Source organism: Capra hircus, chromosome 5, assembly GCF_001704415.2.
Source record: "Capra hircus breed San Clemente chromosome 5, ASM170441v1, whole genome shotgun sequence".
Lineage (NCBI taxonomy): Eukaryota > Metazoa > Chordata > Mammalia > Artiodactyla > Bovidae > Capra > Capra hircus.
Window position 1 is genome coordinate 77,319,861 of NC_030812.1, and position 21,252 is coordinate 77,341,112.

At 39.8% G+C, this 21,252-nt stretch overlaps 1 protein-coding gene and 1 pseudogene across 14 annotated transcripts in view; both read left to right on the plus strand.

Annotated features, from left to right (window-relative positions):
- The window catches only part of CAPRIN2 (caprin family member 2), a 41,978-nt gene continuing 22,643 nt past the window's right edge, over positions 1,918-21,252 (plus strand). For 11 of the 14 annotated variants that reach the window (XM_018048348.1, XM_018048359.1, XM_018048347.1 and 8 more), the window contains exons 1-7: positions 2,045-2,152; positions 3,231-3,496; positions 5,498-5,560; positions 9,799-9,885; positions 16,540-16,778; positions 18,248-18,330; positions 20,402-20,569. In XM_018048348.1, coding sequence (XP_017903837.1) covers positions 3,245-3,496; positions 5,498-5,560; positions 9,799-9,885; positions 16,540-16,778; positions 18,248-18,330; positions 20,402-20,569 — 892 coding nt within the window. In that variant the 5' untranslated portion in view covers positions 2,045-2,152; positions 3,231-3,244. Of the gene's footprint in view, positions 2,193-3,230; positions 3,497-5,497; positions 5,561-9,798; positions 9,886-16,539; positions 16,779-18,247; positions 18,331-20,401; positions 20,570-21,252 lie in introns of all 14 variants that reach the window. The other 3 variants (XM_018048355.1, XM_018048361.1, XM_018048354.1) reach the window with 3 other exon arrangements.
- Positions 20,793-21,233, plus strand: LOC106502129 (annotated as a pseudogene).

A 21,252-nucleotide genomic window follows, 5' to 3' on the forward strand; every position in this document is an offset into this window, starting at 1 on the left:
GGCTATATCTCTCACTCACCAATATATCCCTAACACAACCCAAGACATATGGGACAATAAATACTTGGTTTAGCTAACATAACAATATGTATTTGTTGAATGGATGTGTTCTTCCCTCATTGATTTGAAACAACTTTAAAAATCATATTTGAAACAGTAATTCATTGCTGATCTTGGAGATGGCTTTTCAAAAATACTCCTCACTGTTTGCAAGGCAAATAAAGGTGTAGAAAATAGGGAATGGGGAGAGGAAAACAAAGAAAATCACTAACAAATAAAAATTGAGGGGGCATGTGCTTTCAGAATAAACCGGACTCACTGGCTTTAACAATCTTTTCTAGCAGAAAAGGTTTTTTTCTGAATTATTTTTTCCATTTTTTTCAGAAAACATCACCACAACATTATCTATTAGGTACAATCTCCTACAAATGTTATGCTGTGCTTATACAGACTACCTTACCAGACTTGAAATTTAATTATTTTTGCTTTTGCATTCTTGATTGATTTTCTGAATCATGTTTGCAAATACAACAGCATAGATTTATTCAGAATTATTACATTTAGTGGAATATTTAGGATCCATGGCCAGATCTATATGACCCAAAGGATAGTTTATTCTTGGTCAATTAGAAGACAAACATATAATGATTAGTATGTCAGAAATACTGTTCATTCTTCGATTCACTATTAGTTCAGGCTACCACAGGCATAAAAATGAGCTGTAACTTTGTTTCTACTCAATGATACAAAAGTGTGTCCTTCATATGTTTTTACCTTTGTTCATTGTTTTCTCGCTCTCTTAAGGATGAAGGCGTAGTCTTCCTCCCCTGACGTTCAACAGCTTTGTTCTATCTCTCGTTATAAACGATGAAACAAAAGGACAACCTATTATTTGTCCGACCCTCAAGGTCGCATGTGGGATTCAGAGATTCAAAGCTAAAACGCAACACAGACGGAAAAGAATGCCACAAATGGCAAAATCCTGTATCAAGAAATGTTAAACATCATGATAATTTTTGTGTTGAGAGTTTCCCCAACATTTTTTAAGTTGGAGTTTTGTTTCCTCGGTTATACTTCTGATTTTTCAATGTTCTTCTCTTGCTAGTCTAAATAATTTTTATCAGAGTCCCAGGTACAGGACCTAAAACATTTCTTTTTGGTGTAATAGCTAGATACATGGTAGGTATATCTGGGTTTTTTCTCTTTTTCTTTTCCTCTTTTGGTATGAGAAATACCATCCCTTCATTCAGAAACAGTGATGTATTTCCAACCTTTTCTCTTAATTTGATGCAACTGTACCAAGATTTTTATTAGCTTTTTCTCTGAGTGCCAACGAATTAATGTTTCAAAGTAACAAATGACACAGCCTAAATAAACTTAATCTTATTACTGAAGGTTGCGGAGTCACCCAGATCGTTTTTATGGCAATGATGGTTTGGAGTATTCTGCCCCTATGAGTTCTTTCGGCGGAAACGGTGATTTCTCTCCATCGGACAGTGAAGGATGGAATCTGGAGGTGAGGGGCAGAGGCACGCCTGCACTTCAAGACTACCCACCTAAACTACCAAAGGCTCAAGTTCGGTTTAACTGGTAATTCCACAAGGGGCTCTCTGCGCTTTTCGAGTGATCCAAATCACCTGCTCAAGGTCACGCCAAGAGTTACTGGCAGCAATCAGCAAGGTCGCGTAAAACTGCGGAGTTCGCGGCCGGCCGGCTCTCTACAACTCAGCGGGCCCACCTGGTGACCCGCAATCTGCGCAATCGCGGGGAGAACGCGCCCTCTCGCGACGACTTCTCGCCGCAGCTGGGGCCTGGCGCAAGCGCCCCCCGTCCCGGGCGAGGCCCGCGGCGGTGGGGCCCGGCACCGGAAGGAGGAGGGGCGCGCGCGTGGGGGCGGGGCGCACCTATATAGGCCCCCCCCACGGCGTCGCGGGCAGGCGTGGGCAAGAGCGGCTCAGTCGGAGGTGTTCTTGGTGCCGCAGACGCCGCCTGCGAGGACAGGGAGGGGAGAGGGGGAAGGCGGGAGGAGGAGACACGAGTGCGGGGTGGCGCCGGTCCACCTCCGCAGCTCTCCTGGCTCCCGCCGGCTTTCGAAGGCGGGCCCGGGCTGCGGCAGCGGCGGCGGCGGCAGCGGCCTCGGCGGCCTGCGGAGGTGAAGCCAGGCTGCGGCTGCCTGAGTCGGCGCGGCGGGGGCAAGTGGCCGGCTGGCGAGGGTGGACAGGGTTGGGCGACCGCTGCCTGGAGTGCAGGACGGCTCGGCATCCTTGGGGCGCGGCCCTGGCGGGCAGGTGGCTCGTGCATCTTACGCAGATCGGCCTCCTAGAGGCACCTGCAGAAGTGGCCCCTGCCCGCTGCTTCGGCGACCGGACGACTGTGGGAGGCCGGGGGTCGCTGCCCTCGGGGGGCCGAGGGCCCGCCTCGTAGAAGCGCCTCTGGCGCGGGCCTTGCGGGGGCCTGGGGCCTGTTTTGTCCTTGCTCCGGGGATGCTCCTCAAGGGGAGTGGGGAGATTAGCGCCGATGCGCGGGGCTGGAAGGGGAGCAGGGGCCACGGTCGGGCGGTGTAAGGCTCGCTAGGATGCGCCCTTAAACCGGTTGACGTGTGAGTGGTTATGGGTTAGTTTAAACAAAACTGAACACCAACTCGAAGAGGTCGCAGCTTGAGAGTACCTCGCTCCAGTGTCCAGTAGTGACGAGCTTGCCTTGTAGGCCCCGGAGCAATCAAAGGGAAGTTAGCTTTCTTGTTCAAGAAGTTTCTCCGCACTTAGTGAAAGAGAGCTCTGAAAGAATTGTTTTTGTTTGGGATTTTCTTTTAAATGTGGTTGTTAGTGATTGGGGTTGGGGCTGGTGGTGAGAGATAATGTGAAGAGTTTCGAATGGCTGGCTGCCTTGTCCGGATGGGGAAGGCTTATTTTTTGTGTGTGTCATCACTTGACCATAGAAATTATTCAGAATATGGGTCGCCCTCAGCTCTGAAGCCACTGTTTGATTAGCAGTTCTTCCTATGTGGGAAATTGAATTTCTGGAAACATCCCCCATAGGCGCCAGTGCTTGGCACGAACTGCCGTCAAGGTAGTGAAATGAAAGTATTTAAAACAACATTAAGTTTTGAGCTCACTTCTGTGGAAGAGAATTTTGGGGGACGTGGGTCTAGACTTTTCAGGGAATTTAAAGCCTCTAGTTATAATTTAGTTTTATTCCTAACTTTTTTTTTTTTCCCTTACCTCTTTCAGCCTCATCTGTTTCAATGGTGCAACTCTCTTCATCTCCTTTTGGTTACCAGTCACCTTCAGGCCATTCAGAGGAGGGAAAACAGAGGACAATGAAGTCAGCCAAGCCCCAAGTGAACCACAGTCAGCCTGGGGAAAGCCAGCGGGCAATGAGCCCCTTGCAGTCTGCTCTCAGCTCTGCTGCCTCTCCTTCCCAAGCATATGAGACATATATTGATAATGGACTCATATGTCTTAAACACAAAATCAGAAACATCGAGAAAAAGAAGGTAACTTTTTTTCCCCACCCAGCCCTGTATATACACCATGTTAAATTAGAGTTAAGGAACTTGCATTTTTACTTTCTATCAGGGCTCATAGGTATTCTTCCTAAAGATTTCTTTCCTGAAGATTTAAGTAACCTTGAGATTTAGCTGGCTGAAAATGTACAAGTGGGCTAAATACTGATTGTATTAAACACTTTATATTTGATTTGCCAGAATAACTGAATGAAAATATTCTTCATAGTAAAATTATTATGCATGCTACTGTTGAAATATTTGAAGAGGTAGCTACTTTAGGTCAGATTAATTCCTTGCATGTAGTATTAATATTTCTTTTCATAAATGAATAGTGTTCCTTTTTTTTTTAAGCTTGTTTTCCTTGTGACTTTCTGCAGCATTTGATATTGCAGTATAACTGCTGCAGTCATTGGAAGCTTTAACGATGGCAGAGCCAGAAGATGTTTTAGCACTAATTTTTGTGTTGCTAGGTGATTGTTTCAGATTGGTTGGTGAAAGCATTGTAGAGAGCCTTGTAAAGATACGCAGGTTGTAACCAGCCTGATGTGACAGTAAATGCTGATGTAAAGATCCAGATCATTCCTCATTTCCTGAGTCATGTAGCCTGTGAAATGGTACTGCACATAGCTTTGTTGTGTCATGATTCTCTTTTGCTTGTGATAGTAGGTGAGTTACTATCTGGACTGAGGAACCTGTGAATATTTCTATGCCAAGACCTAGTTAAATCTAGGAAAGTTGCTTTTGATGGAGGAGGGTGAAGAGATTTTCAAGAGTTTGGTTGACCCTGTTCCTTTCCGTTCCCATTCCCCACCCCCCCACCTCCCCCCTACCCTCACACACTAGGAAGATAGTGAAAAAGGGCGAGTTACTGGTAGCTTCTCTGCAGCCTTAGTTCTCAGCAGTTGTCTTTTGCATGCATGCAGTTGATCATGAGCATGATAAGGTGAGTGTGCCTGGGTCAGCACAAATCCCCTGCCACTGTGGGAAGTTAGAGTTAAAGCAGGATCTGTTCTAAGCGGGATCTTTCGTTAGACTCGTAAATGTCTTACCCAGGTGGAGGAACTACATATATATGTGTAATATATGTATAATTATACTCTTCAGCTGAACTATAGTACCCCTTTAGTTTTGAATACCAATCTTGTCAGTACTCATACATTTGTTTCAAGCTTCTGATAAAGTAATTTAAAGCTATAAAGCAAACATAGAAGGTGCCTAAAATTGCTTTTAGAATACCATAAAGGGTCATGTCATTATTTGGACAATAAATGCAATTTATTTGTCATTTATTTACCTAAATATCAGATTTTTTAAAATGAAAAATGGCTTCAAGTTGAGGCTGCTATAATTCTAGAAAAAAATATATTACATTTCTGTACTTCCATTATGAAGTTTCATTGGACAAATGCTCACATAATTCAACAGGTAACCATTTAAGCAGGACTTCTCAGCCTCACAAATGCTATTGCCATTTTGTGCTGGATAGCTCTTTGTTGTGGGGGGCTGTCCTTTGCACTGTAGGATGCACTGTAGCATTCTATAGTGGCCTGGCCTCTACCCTCAGGATTCCAGTGGTACCCACTTCCTCCCTATCCCCCGAGTGGTGATAGCCAGAGATACCTCCAGACATTGTCATGTGTCCTTGGGGGACAAAATTGCCCCTGATTGAGCACCATTGGGTTAGGGGCATATGATTTATTTGTTAAATCCTGATGTGTCATGTAATCTAGTTACAGAGGCCATTAAGAGAAAAAGGGTTTATTACCACTTAAGTTTTGTAATTCCAGACTAGTGTTGATTGTGTATAATTTTTTTTTTTCCTCTGACTGGAATTCATCTACAATTGCTTCTTACCTTGTACTAAAATGTTATTCTTATAGATTGGTAGTTTACTGCAAGAACTTTGTTTTCATGAGAAACAGTCTGGTATTTAGTTTGTTTCAGAATTTTGTATCAGATTGTGGTAGATACAAGTTTTCTCTTTTGTAGCTCAAACTGGAAGATTACAAAGACCGCCTGAAAAATGGAGAGCATCTTAATCCAGACCAGTTGGTAAGTGGTTTCTGATCCTTTGGTCAGACTTATTTTCTTAGTAAGACTAGATGAATTTGGGGGAGACCAAAGAACAGGAGGAGAATGGGATGACAGAGGATAAGATGGTTGGATGGCATCACCGACTCAATGGACATGGGTTTTGGTGGGCTCCGGGAGTTGGTGAAGGAAAGGGGGGCCAGGCATGCTGCGGTTCATGGGGTTGCAAAGAGTTGGACATGACTGAGTGACTGAACTGAACTGAAAGATTTGATAGGCTAAAAAGGAAGAGTGAGAGTCCACTGGGTTTTTCCAAAGACTTTGTCTTCGCCTATCAGGTCTTATATTTTTGACTTTACTTTTGCACTAGTAGATAGTATATGGATGGGGGTGTGTGTTGCCAAATAAGAGTGAAGATGTAGATAATCACAAAGTGATAATGTATGGATTTAATTAAACTTTCTCTAGAGTGGACTGAAGGAGAAGAGCAGGGAATCACCTAGCTTTCTACTGTTTACTCACATATTCTAAACCTGACATCTCTCTGCTCTAAAATGTAAAAGGGTAACTACTACAGCTTGCCTTAGTTTTCTCTAGTTGCTTCTCCTTAATTCCTTTGATGGTATCTCCCTGCTTTTCTATCCTGTATTGGTGTGTTCCTTCTTAGGAGTCATGTTTATCTGATAGATATTGGGCCTTTAAATATTTACTGTTTATGACAGTTAAAAATACTCTTTACGTTGCCCATGGTATACCTAGTAATTGCAAGTTTTATCTAATAGCATGAAGGATAGTTTTTACAGTATGGAAAAATTTAAAAATGCTTTATTGATGTTTGCCTTTTTGATCTGATCACACTTCCTGGCTAAGAGCACAAAATTAATCTAAAAGTTATTTGATCTAGCATGTGGATCTATTGTCTTTTATGTTATTTAAAGTGTTTGGTTGTGAATTGCAGGTACTGGTATTCAAGGACTTTTTCCTTGCCATGTTGGCTCTTCTTCACTGACCTAGAATTTTTGTGATGTAGTGAATTACTGTTTTGCTGAGACACAGATTTGAATTGTCGAGTTCTGAGAATGATGTGCTCAGATGGCTGGTGAAAGGACTTAGCTGGACATTCAGCATTTCAACATGGTTTTGTTTTTAAGTAGTCATGGTGTGTTCACTAACTTTTAAAGTGATGAAACCTCTGTCTAAACACCCTCGGAGAAAGTGTTCTCTTACGTGTTTTTGTCTTTGGGGAAACATAGGGGATGGTAATGGGGAGGCTGGTGATTCTTATGGTAGCTCTCTAAGAAATGTTGAGGAGCTCCAGCCAGGTGAACTTTAATCTCATTAGTCTGAGATACACAAGCTACTATATGTTGCTTCTATAGTATTAACTTTGATTGCTTGAGTGATACCTGACAGACTCCAAATTTATATTGTCAATGGAGCCGTTCTCTGAACTCTAGATTCCTATGTCTAGTTGCCTTTTACTTCATTTTGCTCCGCAAAACTTGTTCTCCTTTAACCTTCACTGTATCAGTTAATAGCCTGATTTACTAGAAGGATGGTTTCACTCAAAACCTTGGAGAATTTCTCATTTTTCTCCTCACACCTTGTATCTAGTCCATCAGCAAGTGTGTGGTCAATTCGTCCTTCAAAATACATTCAGAAACAGACCATTTCTCATAAATTCTGCCTCGGCCTTCCTGTTCCACACCACATCACCTTTTGTCTGCATTACTGTAACAGCTTCCTTACAGGTTTTTCTGTTTCTGCTCTCCTTCCAAGTCTGTTCTTAACATAGTAGCCTCAGTGTGTGTGCCTCCATGTTCACTCAGTCATGTCTGACTCTTGGCGACCCCATGGTTTCTTGCCAGCCAGGCTCCTCTGTCCCTGGGGTTCTTCAGGCAAAAAAACTGGAGCAGGTTGCCATTTCCTTCTCCAGGGGATCTTCCTGACCCAGGGATCAAACTCATATATGCTGCATTGGCAGGCAGGTTTTTTTTACCACTGAGCCACCAGTAGCCTCTGTAGTCCTGTTCAAAAACAAGTCAGATATCAGTCCTCTGCTCAGAAGTCCCCCCCTATTGGTTCCCATCATGTGCAGAATGTCCTGTGATATATAGTAAAGTGTTAGTCAGTCATTCGTGTCTGACTTTGTGGGACCGCATGGACTGTAGCCTGCCAGGCTCCTCTGTCCATGGAATTCTCCAGGCAAGAATACTGGAGTGGGTAGCCATTCCCTTCTCCAGGGCATCTTCCCAACCCAGGGATTGAACCTGGGTCTCCGGTATTGCAGGCGGATTCTTTACCATCTGAGCCACCAGTGAACCTCAGAATGGCCTGTAAGGCCCTACAAACAAATCGTGCTGCCTATTTCCTTTTACATTTTCATTGCATTTCCAACACTTCTCTCTTCCTGGCTTCATCCCAGCAACACAGGCCTTCTTCTGTCCTCACATATCGTAGCCGCACTGCTACTTCAGGGTTTTGCTGTGCTCTTCTTACTGCCTGGGGTGCTTTTCCCCCAGATGTCTAAATGGCTCCGTTCCAAACCTCCTTCAGCTTTTTCTTTGAAGGTCATCTCAGTAAGGCCTGTCCTGATAACACTCCTTTGATCCTTTCCTTTCTTTAATTTTTTTAATAAAAGTGCTTCTCTGACAAACTAAAGTTTTATCTCTTCTTCCCTTGCAGTGTAAGTTCTGTTAAAGTAGAGATTTTGTCTGCTTACTGCTGTTTTCCTATTACTAGAATGGTTTATTGCATATGGTAGGTATTTAAATATTACATACAGATTTACTAAATATAAAATGATTGAATATTAGGTTTTTAGATGTGATTATATAGTTAGCAGTACTTTTGAGAAATAACATCTCGTACAAGGAATATATACTTCCGGCAGAAATTTAGAAAATGCAGATAAGTCAGAAGAAAAAAAATCTATAATCTGAGCCCTCAGAGACCTCTTGTCAGTACTATAGTACATAATTAAAAAGCTCTTAAGTTTAGTTTTTTAAAATTGGAAGTAATTCACATAATTTAGAAATTAGGAAATGTTAAAAACGATGTTTTTTCTTTCACCCTGTCCTTCCTCTGTTCAGTACTCATCTTATAAAATAATGATTCTGATAGATTGCTTTGCATCTGTCCAAAGTTGCTGGATATTTGGATTGTTTTTATTTGGGGCTGTAATAAATAATGTGCTGTATAAATTTGTCTACAAGTCTTTAGGTGGGTATATACTTTCATTTCTTTTGGGTAGATATTCAGAAGTGGAATATTACACTATTTTAACTGTAGAGGCTTTGTAATATGTCTTTATCTGATTAGATGAGTTCTCCATCTTATTCTGTTTTGTACTGGCCCTTTGTTCTTCCATGTAGATTTGAAGTAAAGTCCATAGAAACCTGCCCCTTCTCTAATTATTTACTTTCTTCATCTGTGAAATTGCAAAGAAAAATTTGCCTCTTTAAATTTACAGGGAATTCCCTAGTGGTCCAGTGTTTGTGACTCTGCTTTCACTGCCAGGGACCCAGGTTCAGTCCCTGGTCAGGGAACTGAGGTCTGGCAAGCCACATGGCATACCCTCCAAATTTGCAATATTTCTGTTATAATGCTTACTTTGTTGTTCTAGGTAATTATTTACAAGTTTTTCCTACCATAGTGTACATTTCTTGAGGTTGCTTCATCTGTGACTCTCACTGTGCTACTTGGGTAATATATTTATGTAGTGAATGAATATTGACAGAGGAATCCTGTAGGTTCAGTGTTCTTGAAACCCTTAGGCCTCTCTGACCTTAGACTTTTATGGATAGTCAACTTCATTATTATTATTATGGTTCAGATTTCTAGCATAAAAGTTGAATTTTTGAATTTAACTTTATGTAACTTCTACTAAATACTTTCTCCTCACTTTTTTGAGTATGTATAGTAAATGTGTACTTGGTCGTGTCTGACTCTTTGCAACCTCATGGGCTGAAGCCTGCCTGGCTCCTCTGTCCATGGAACTTTCCAGGCAAGAATACTGGAGTGGGTTGCCATTTCCTTCTCCAGGGAATCTTCCTGATCCAGGGATTAAACCTGCATCTCTTGTGTCTCCTGCATTGGCAGGCAGATTCTTTACTACTGTGCCACCTGGGAAGCCCATGTGTAGTAAATGGCTAGTTCCTAAAGTGTTAAATCTCTTCTACTGTTATCAAGGAGCACTTATTTTGACATATTGTACTTGGAAATTCACAGAATTGATGTTTTCTTATTTGGTTTGGTAGGAAGCAGTTGAGAAATATGAAGAAGTGCTACATAACTTAGAATTTGCCAAGGAGCTTCAGAAAACCTTTTCTGGACTGAGCCAAGATGTGAGTATATATATATATATATTTTGCTTTTCTTAAAACCAGCTTAATTACTGATCTTGAAGAAAATGTTAGTGTCTGATAATGGTGCTTGGTTATTGTTCATCTAATTCCTGCTGATTTTTTATTCTGGCAGGTGGGGTGGAGGATAGCTACTGAAGAACTCAATACAAATGTTATCTGAATATGAGACATTGTGAATAAAGTATTCATTATCAAATGTATATTATTTCACTATGGAATTATAGAAATCACTGAGAAGTGGAAGGAAAACTTTTTGACAGATTCGTTTATAAAGTATTTTACAATGTGGGCTTGAAAATTTATATAATATTGGCTTGTGTGTTTAGCATTATTTGACATGATGAAACATAGAATTGGTAGATCCTTATTGACAGCATGACAGTAATTACTAGGAAAATTTATGGTTCATAATTTAAATAGAGTTAAGTGTGGTCTCACTGATAATAGTGTGAATTACTCTATATTGGCAATTCAAGTTTTTTTCTCCTATAAATTTAACCAGTAATTAATATGAAGTCTTAAGCTTTCATTAATAGGTATTCTTCATTGTTTTAGAGTCTTAGTTTTAGAAAGATGGACCTTTAGAGATCCTGTTCTAACAACTGAGGAAATATTTTGGTGAATTCATTCTGGGGTAGGGAGAATGTCTCATAGGCTTTTCTACTTTTTGGATACTTTCTTGTACAGTGAATTAAAATTCGCTTCTCCATTCCTCTGGGATCAAAAACAAAAAACCACAAAATATTCTGAAGTTGACGACATCTACCATCTTAATCTTTGTATTATATAATTCTGAGTTGCTCTCTTCTGGATGTCTGACTTTTAAAAGGTAGTGTGAAATCTAAAATAGCCTAGTATAGAGATACTTCCTTCTGTTTCTGAACACTTCTGTTAATGCAAGTCTAAGATGATATTTGCAAAGATGCCCTTGATAAAGGACAGAAATGGTATGGACCTAACAGAAGCAGAAGATATTAAGAAGAGGTGGCAAGAATACGCAGAAGAACTGTACAAAGAGGATCTTCACGACCCAGATAATCACGATGGTTTGATCACTCACCTAGAGCCAGATATCCTGGAATGTGAAGTCAAGTGGGCCTTAGAAAGCATCACTAGGAACAAAGCTAGTGGAGGTGATGGAATTCCCGTTGAGCTATTTCAAATCCTGAAAGATGATGCTGTGAAAGTGCTACACTCAGTATGCCAGGAAATATGGAAAACTCAGCAGTGGCCACAGGACTGGAAAAGGTCAGTTTTCATTCCAGTCCCAAAGAAAGGCAATGCCAAAGAATGCTCAAACTACGGCACAGTTGCACTTATCTCACACGCTAGTAAAGTAATGCTCCAAATTCTCCAAGCCAAGCTTCAGCAATACGTGAACCGTGAACTTCCAGATGTTCCAGGTGGTTTCAGAAAAGGTAGAGGAACCAGAGATCAAATTGCCAACATCCACTGGATCATTGAAAAAGCAAGAGAGTTCCAGAAAAACATCTATTTCTGCTTTATTAACTATGCCAAAGCCTTGGACTGTGTGGATCACAATAAACTGTGGAAAATTCTGAAAGAGATGGGCATACCAGACCACCTGACCTGCCTCTTGAGAAATCTGCATGCAGGTCAGGAAGCAACAGTTAGAACTGGACATGGAACAACAGACTGGTTCCAAATAGGAAAAGGAGTACAGCCTTGATGTCACCCCGCTTATTTAACTTATATGCAGAGTACATAATGAGAAACACTGGGCTGGAAGAAGCACAAGCTGGAATCAAGATTGCCGGGAGAAATCTCAATAACCTCAGTTATGCAGATGACACCACCCTTATGGCAGAAAGTGAAGAGGAACTAAAAAGCCTCTTGATGAAAGTGAAAGAGGAAAGCGAAAAAGTTAGCTTAAAGCTCAACATTCAGAAAATGAAGATCATGGCATCTGGTCCCATCACTTATGGGAAATAGATGGGGAAAGAGTGGAAACAGTGTCAAACTTTATTTTTTTGGGCTCCAAAATCACTGAAGATGCTGACTGCAGCCATGAAATTAAAAGATGCTTACTCCTTGGAAGAAAAGTTACGACCAACCTAGATAGCATATTAAAAAACAGAGACATTACTTTGCCAACAAAGGTCCATCTAGTTAAGGCTATGGTTTTCCCAGTGGTCATGTATGGATGTGAGAGTTGGACTGTGAAGAAAGCTGAGCACCGAAGAATTGATGATTTTGAACTGTGGTGTTGGAGAAGATTCTTGAGAGTCCCTTGGACTGCAAGGAGATCCAGGCAGTCCATTCTGAAGGAGATCAGCCCTGGGTGTTCTTTGGAAGGACTGATGCTAAAGCTGAAACTCCAATACTTTGGCCACCTGGTACGAAGAGTTGACTCATTGGAAAAGACTCTGATGCTGGGAGGGATTGGGGGCAAGAGGAGAAGGGGATGACAGAGGATGAGATGGCTGGATGGCATCACTGACTTGATAGACATGAGTTTGAGTGAACCCTGGGAGTTGATGAAGGACAGTGAAGTCTGGCGTGCTGCAGTCCATGGGGTCACAAAGAGTCGAACACAACTGTGTGACTGAACTGAAGATGATATTAGCTTTGTTATCCATAGGGCACTTTAACTCACGTTCACTTTTCATTACTTAATTTTAATACTTTTTGTTGGCTCCACATCTATTAAGTATTTCTAGGCTGTTTTATTATATTTATTATTTTGGCTATACCATGTGGCATGTGGGATCTTACTTCCCTAATCAGGGATGAAACCCATGCCCCCTGCATTGGAAGGGTGGAGTCTTAACCACTCGGCTGCCAGGGAAGTTCCTCTAGACTATTTTATTATTTTAAAAACTTTTAATTCCTGTAGGCTATTTTCAGTACTAGAGGAATTAAAAGTTTTTAAGTGTTTTTAAGTCTTTTTTTTTTTTCTGATACATGTGATTGATTTACCCTTCTCCCAATATGTTGAGTTGATTTAGTTTTGGTCCATTGTGCTAAAAGAAAGATCTTCATGTTTACCTTCTGGTTGGAGGTTAGAAGTATATTTCTATAATACTTAATAATTTCTGTTAACTCTTTTCTCAGAGTTAACCCTATCAAATTTTAATTTTCTACCCAGGTGTTTTTTTTTCAGTGTACGGTGTTCTTTTTAGATTTAAATCTTGTTTTAAACATCATCCATGTGCCAGGCACTATGGAGTTTCACTTTTTTTATTTTCATCTTTCAGCCTATTGGGGAATTTTTTTTTTAATGAAGGTTTTCTTTTGTTAGACCTCTGCTATGAGATAGCCTATTTGTAGTTTGTGTAACATTTTCTTCTTTCCCTTCAAATTAGAGTTGGGAGCCTTCCTATCAGTCCACATCTCTTTGTTTTTTTGATATGAGCTTTGTCCTTTGATAGGGATGTATCATTCAGAGTCATGGTTCAGAAAATAAATTTTATGGTTTGGTACTATTGGTTGGTAATAATCTACTTCATTTCTTTTTAACCGGTCCTCAACTGAAAGAACGGAGAAAGCAATGGCAACCCACTCCAGTACTCTTGCCTGGAAAATCCCATAGACAGAGGAGCCTGGTAGGCTGCAGTCCATGGGATCGTGAAGAGTTGGACATGACTGAGCGACTTCACTTTCACTTTTCACTTTCATTCATTGGAGAAGGAAATGGCAACCCACTCCAGTGTTGTTGCCTGGAGAATCCCAGGGACGGGGGAGCCTGGTGGGCTGCCATCTATGGGGTTGCACAGAGTCGGACACTACTGATGTGACTTAGCAGCAGCAGCAGCAGCAACTGAAAGAAGATAAGTAACCTGACTTACTAGTTTCCACATAAATAAGGAGAAATAGGCTGCTGTTAGTGGTTTGCATGATATCTGATTATAACCTGGTTGTCATTCAGCTACTAAGTCATTCTGACTGTTTGTGACCCTATGGACTACAGCATGCCAGGCTCACCTGTACTTCACTATCTCCCAGAATTTGCTCAAACTTATGTCCATTGAGTTGATGCCATCCAACCGTCTCATTCTCTGTCATCCCTTTCTCTTGTCCTCAGTCGTTCCCAGCACCAGGGTCTTTTCCAGTGAGTCAGCTCTTCACATCAGATGGCCAAAGTATTGGAACTTCAGCTTCATCATCAGTCCTTCCAATGAGTATTCAGAGTTGATTTTCTTTAGGATTGACTGGTTTGATCTTGCTGTACAAGGGAATCTTAAGAGTCTTCTCCAGCACCACAGTTCGAAAGCATCAGTTCTTTGATGCTCAGCCTTCTTTATGGTCCAACACTCACATCTGTACGTGGTGGTAGTTTACTCACTAAGTTGTGTCTGACTCTTGCAACCTCGTGGACTGTAGCCTCCCAGGCTCCCCTGTCCATGGGGATTCTCCAGGCAAGAGTACTGAAGTGGGTTGCCATTTCCTTCTCCCACATCTGTACATGACTACTGGAAAAACCATACCCTTGACTATATGGACCTTTGTTGGCAAAGTTCTGTCTCTGCTTTTTTTAATACGCTGTCTAGATTTGTCACAGCTTTTCTTCCTAGGAGATCTGGAAGAAAACGTATTTCTTACTTGATTAAATCAATAAATATTTGAGGTCTTGTCACATGTCAGAGTCTATGTTGGGTCCTAGTGATATACTGGTGAACGACAGAGATAGAGTCCCTGTCATCATGGAGCTGAAGCCTAAGGGGGATGCAGTTCAAGAGAAAGATAAACATTTAATGCAATAGATGCTTTGATAGGGGAGGTTCAGTGTGACCTGAGCGATAAGAACACCTAATCCAACCCTGGCAGATGGCTAAAGAGAGATGTGAGGTAATCATGTGATACAGTCCCAAAGTGTCCTCAGCACCTTTGTGTTTTCTTATACCACCATGAGTTTGTGTCCAAGGGAATCCCGCTGTCTTGGGGAGCTAGAATTACCACCTCTTTTGTCTTTCCCCCCTCTCAAGCAGAAACTGAGTTTGATAAGTGCTATTGAGGTCCATATTGAGGTCTTGGAAAAAGCTTTGCTGAGCCTTTGCAAAGGCTGGAGAAAATTCCCTTGTTCACATAACCCGCAACCAGTCTGTTTCTCACTCTCAACATTTTATCTTCACCCATTGTCTCTTATCCCTGGTAGTAGTACAAGTCATAGTTGGCGTTCATACCCTGTAGAAAGGAATTAATAATGCCATAATGAATTTTTTTCATGAGGGTTTTTTTTTTTTACCACCATCTTAGTTGATTAGGATTTATGAACATCTTTTTTTGTAGAGTTTTGAATATTGATGCTGAATCAAAGTACTTTCATTCATTTATAGGAAAAATCGAAAAAATTTTTTTTCTATTCCCTTAATTTTCATACCTTGGAGAATATCCAGTATGATGGAAACATTACAGACAGAAAAACAATTTTGGGGAGAAAAAACCATTTAGGTTTCTCAGAGGAAATAGATGGTACTTTTTATTATTGGTGTTTTATAAATGAGCAGTCACTTTTGGGACCCACATATTATGTCAGACTTTAAAGTATTATAGTTGTGAGCTTTCGAGTAGACTCTAAGCTACTCAGTCTATACATACACACATATTTATTTGAGGGAAAACTTACATTCTGCTAATTTTCCATATGTATTTTGTCAACTAAATATTGGAAGATACAGCTCTATCCAGACTGACAACATTTGAAAATCTCTCTCAATTTTGCTTAAAAAATCCCTATGTGCTGTGGCTGTTTTTCTGGCATTTGTAAGACATTTTATTTCTGTTTGGTTTTCAATTCTTCATGTTTTAGTCAGTCATTTTTGGTTGGTTGAAAATTAGCCACTTTAGTTTAAATATACTTCCCCTAGAAAATGAGATCAAAAAAACAACCCCAAAATTAAACTGAAGCATTTTCTTAAAATACTTAGCCTAAAAAGGCTTGGTATACATGATATGGAAAAGTAAAACCTTGGGATTATATGGACATTAATGATAGATATTTTGCTTCTCATGATGATAATAGAGGTAGTGGATTCAGCCTGGAGTTGGGAGTCACATATTTGGACTTCCTCAGCTCTCGCTAAGAGTCGGACACGACTGAGTGACTTCCCTTTCACTTTTCACTTTCATGCATTGGAGAAGGAAATGGCAACCCACTCCAGTGTTCTTGCTTTGAGAATCCCAGGGACGGGGGAGCCTGGTGGGCTGCCATCTATGGGGTCACACAGAGTCGGACACGACTGAAGTAACTTAGCAGCAGCAGCTCTATTGCACTGAGACAAACTAGCTTAGTACCTGGTGATCTTGTCAGTTTCACAGTCGGTGTTAGAGATTTATTATCCAGTCTCAACTCTTTGGGATTAGACTTTTGTAGACTAATGGAAGGCTTTCCAGGTAGCACAGTGGTAAAGAATCCACCTGCCAATGCAGGAGATGCAAGAGCTGGGGGTTCAATCCCTGGGTTAGGAAGATTCGCTGGAGTAGGAAATGGCAACCTGCTCTAGTCTTCTTCCTGGGAAAATCCCGTGGACTGAGGAGCCTGGTGGGCCACAGTCCGTGGGTTGCAAAGGGCTGGACATGACTGAAGCAACTGAGCAGCACACACAGCACAGACTAGATTGCTAATATGGATTGTGGAGAATTGCTCACTTTAATTAACATTTGTCTTAACAGCTACTTAAAGCGCAGAAGAAAGCCCAGAGAAGGGAGCACATGCTAAAACTTGAGGCTGAGAAGAAAAAGCTTCGCACTATACTTCAAGTTCAGTATGTATTACAGAACTTGATGCAGGAACACGTCCAGAAAGACTTCAAAGGGGGCTTGAATGGTGCAGTGTATTTGCCTTTAAAAGAACTTGACTACCTCATTAAATTTTCAAAACTGACCTGTCCTGAAAGAAATGAAAGTCTGAGGTAAGTTAATAAAAATGTTTTCCTAAAACAAGACACATGACACTTTAGCTTTTCAGCGTATATAGTCAGCATTGGAAGCATTGGCTGTCCAGGCTCTCACAAGGTTGATGGACTGTCTAGTAGGAAAGTGAATTTGAATGGTATCATTAACCTGCTTCTTTATTGTAACACTGATCTTTAAAATGTCTGATAGTTTAGCCTTATACCGGTATTAACCATAATACTAATTATATATACTCTTAAACATTTTTTTGTAATTATGTCAGACTGTTGTATGACTGAGAGTCTTTGCCTCCTTACTACTGTACCTAAATGGAGGTAAATGAAATTTAACTTGATCCATATCACTCAGCTGTCAAAGTTAGAATTATTTAGTGTTCTTCTTTTGCTGTGAATAAGTACTGAGGCAGTGGCACCCCACTCCAGTACTCTTGCCTGGAAAATCCCATGGACGAAGGAGCCTGGAAGGCTGCAATCCATGGGGTCGCTGAGGGTCGGACACGACTGAGCGACTTCCCTTTCACTTTTCACTTTCATGCATTAGAGAAGGATATGGCAACCCACTCCAGTATTCTTGCCTGGAGAATCCCAGGGACGGGGTAGCCTGGTGGGCTGCCGTCTATGGGGTCGCACAGAGTTGGACACGACTGAAGCGACTTAGCAGCAGCAGCAAATACTGAGGAATAAATTTGATAATTTAAAATAAAAAAACAGCAAATTGAGGCATCTCAATTTTTTTCTTCTACAGCTATCTATTTGCTGTTTTTGCTTAAATGGAATATGGAGTAAATCAGCTATTGAGCAGAGCTCTTTGCTTTTGATTTGTTAGATTCAGGTCGTTTCAATGCTGTGTTTGTTAGCCATGCAAAAGCAGAGTTAGTTTCAACTGTTATTAGAAATTACCCTATCAGTTTAGGAAAAAACCTTATAAAACTCTTTAATTACCTATATATAGCCATATATTTATTTATTTACTTATTCCTACCTGATAATCTACTCCACCATCATCATCTATTTGGTTGCTTCCTTCTAATGCTTCACTTTGGTAGATCCAGGGAATAAAGCTGTCTTTAATATTTGAAATGTAAATGAAACCTAATTTGAAAAATGAGCCGCTCTCTTTAAAGTCTGATGTAGCTCTTAATATTTCCAATCCACTGTTCTTTTATCTAGAATGTATACTTGGTAACGAATGATACCATATTGATTGCTTTAAACTCTTTTTGAGTCTATTCCTTAATGGCTGTATTTGGTAAAATCTTTATTTTAGTTGTTTTAAGGAAAAATGCTTATATATGAAGTCCATAAATGGGCATTTAGTCATCTTTTATAAAATTTCAATTTTTTATTTCCAGAGAGTAAAAAAACACAAAATGAGCATTGAATGTCTTAGTTGTTGATATTGTATAAATTGTTCTGCTCCATGTGCCTCTAAAACCACTTTTTCTACTGCTGCTTTTCCTTGTCAGTGTTGAAGACCAGATGGAGCAGTCATCCTTGTACTTTTGGGACCTTTTGGAAGGTAGTGAGAAAGCAGTGGTAGGAACAACATGTGAGTTTTCTCTACTCTGGACTTATGCAGTAAATACTAAACTTTATGTCTAGGAGTTTAGTACGATATCAAGGGCCAAAACTGTGTCAGTCCATCAGAACTTACGTGTCTGACAATACTGGATTCATTGGCAGAATGATAGCTTTGTTTTGTTCTGTTAGAAGCAGCTCTTGTTTAATTGTACTCACTAAAATGGAACCTATGGTGAGTTTTGAGGTGGCAATTCAGTATGATTTGGGAACAGAGCTATATAGACTAGTGCTTGACCATTTTGGGATTCAGTTCTCTGTTGTGCGTGGTAGTACCCATTCTGTTTAGGAAACCTAAATCCACACATTGTTAATACCAAAGCTTATTTACCAGACCTGCTTAAGAAAATAGGAATGGTTTGGCTCCATAGTCTTTGGAAACATTGTTGTCTACCGATCTGGAATTGATCTGGAGAGAGAGAGTCCTTTTGGCTTTGTAAGTAGGCTTTGACCAGATGACCAAGTACAAATGTCTGGACATGAAGTACATAATTTTGTGTACTAGTTTAGGATAATGAAAACTCACTGGAAGCTGGTAAACATTTTTGTTACTTCCTTTTTAAAAATATTTGAGTATGAATAACCATCTCAATTTCTTAAGTCCTTTCAAATTTAAATCACAGATATTTATTGCTTGGTTAGAATTCAAAGTGATACAAACACTTTGGAAACTAGTTTGTCAGTTTTTTTAATAAAATTGTGTTTACTTCCTATATCACCAAGCAGTTACACTTCTAGTAACCAAGAGAATTGAAAACATACATTCATTTAAGTACTTGTACATGAATGTTCATACCAGCTTATTCAGAACAGTCCCAAATTGAACCCAGTCCAGATGTATATCAGCTGATAATTAATAAACAAAATGTGATACATCCATACAGTGAAATCATTTCAGCAGTAAAAAAGGAATGAATTATTGATACTGTAGTAGCTTATGTGAATCTCAAAATAAATTATGCTAAATGAAAGAAGCCAGATAAAAAATGAGTGCATAATGTATGATTTCACTTAATGAAATTCTAGAAAAGACATAACGTGAATGATAGCAGGTCAGTGGTTGTTAGGGAGTAGGGGGAAGAGATTGTTTATAAAAGGAAAATAAGGGAACTTTTTGAGTTGGTTAAAATAGTCTATATTGTGGTTATGGTAGAAGTAACATGACTTACATACCTGCTAAAACTGTACACTTAAAATGTGAATTTTGTTTCTTATAAATTTTACCTCAAAGGTGATTTTAAAAGAAAGATAATCTGTGTCATAGTATTCTTCTGAAAAGAATAGTAGACCCCAATCAAGTTTGAGAACTCTGCTTTATTTGGGAATTATATTTTTAGTGGCTATCAAAAGTGAAGTAGACTTTAGATCTGTTTATGATCTTTAACGTCATTTTAAAGTTTTTCTTGATTATCAAATGGTGATGTGGTAGGAGTGAAATACAGCATAATTCAAGAGTAAAATCTTAATCATGGAATTTTGTACTGTAAACATTCTTTAGAGATTGTCCGAGATAGGTTTTTCTAAAGGTTATGTTTGAGGAATTGTGTTTTTTTTTTTTTTTTAAATCTTTAATTCTTACATGCGTTCCCAAACATGAATTGTGTTATTTTACTTCTCCAAAGCCGTAGTTACTTGGGGAAGGTAGAGTAATTGCTTATTGTGATGTCGTGGGGGTGGATGGGAAAATTCTATCTTCTCCCAGCTCAGGGAATAAATATGTGCTTTTTATGACATACTAGAATCTTCAATTGGAATCTCTGAGTTTTAGTCATTTTCCAAATGGTGGAAATGGAGGTCCAGAGAAACTTAAGTGACTTGCTAAAACTTTGGGATTCTGACTTTTAAAATTTACATTCATTCAGTATGAGGTAATGATGGACTGCATATTTCCTTTTTATAGTATGACCAGTTCTTTAAGTATCCCCAGTGTAGAATGTTATAATGACATACAACTAGGATAAAATTATGAGATTTCTATTTCAAATAATTTTCCGTGAACTATTCAGCTATGTGATAACTAACTCTTAGTCACTTTTTGTTAGACAAACACATGAAAGATCTACTCTCTAAATTGCTGAACTCAGGATATTTTGAAAGTATCCCAGTTCCAAAAAATGCCAAGGAAAAAGAGGTATCATTGGAGGAAGAAATGCTAATAAAATCGGAGAAGAAAAAACAATTATTGAAGACTGAATCTGTTAAAGAGTCAGGTTTGTTGTGATCTCTGAAATTCTTTATAGTGGTTGCATTTTTAACACTTAACCAAATGAATCAAATCATTGTAAAATGATTGCTTTGTTTTAATTTTATTTTCTGCATGCATAGAAATCTTTACTAGTCCCAGGATAAGCCTAGGTTTAGGAAACATCTCTAGGCTTTACTACCATGATTGGCAGTGAATCTCAATAGAAATTTTAGCTCTTTCTGCCATCTTTCCGTGCCACCAGAATGGTGTGCATGAATGCCCTGGCTGATGGTCTCAAGAGTATCAACAATGCCGAAAAGAGAGGCAAACGTCAGGTCCTTATCAGGCCGTGCTCCAAAGTTGTCATCAGGTTTCTAACAGTGATGATGAAGCATGGTTACATTGGCGAATTTGAAATCATTGATGATCATGGGGCTGGGAAAATTGTTGTGAACCTCACAGGCAGGCTAAATAAGTGTGGAGTGATCAGCCCCAGATTTGATGTGCAACTCAAAGATCTAGAAAAATGGCAGAATAACCTGCTCCCATCCCGTCAGTTTGGTTTCATTGTACTGACAACCTCAGCTGGCATCATGGACCATGAAGAAGCAAGACAAAAACATACAGGAGGGAAAATCCTTGGATTCTTTTTCTAGGGATGTAATACATACAAATAAAATGCCTCAGGGTGGGGGAAAAAAAAGAAAT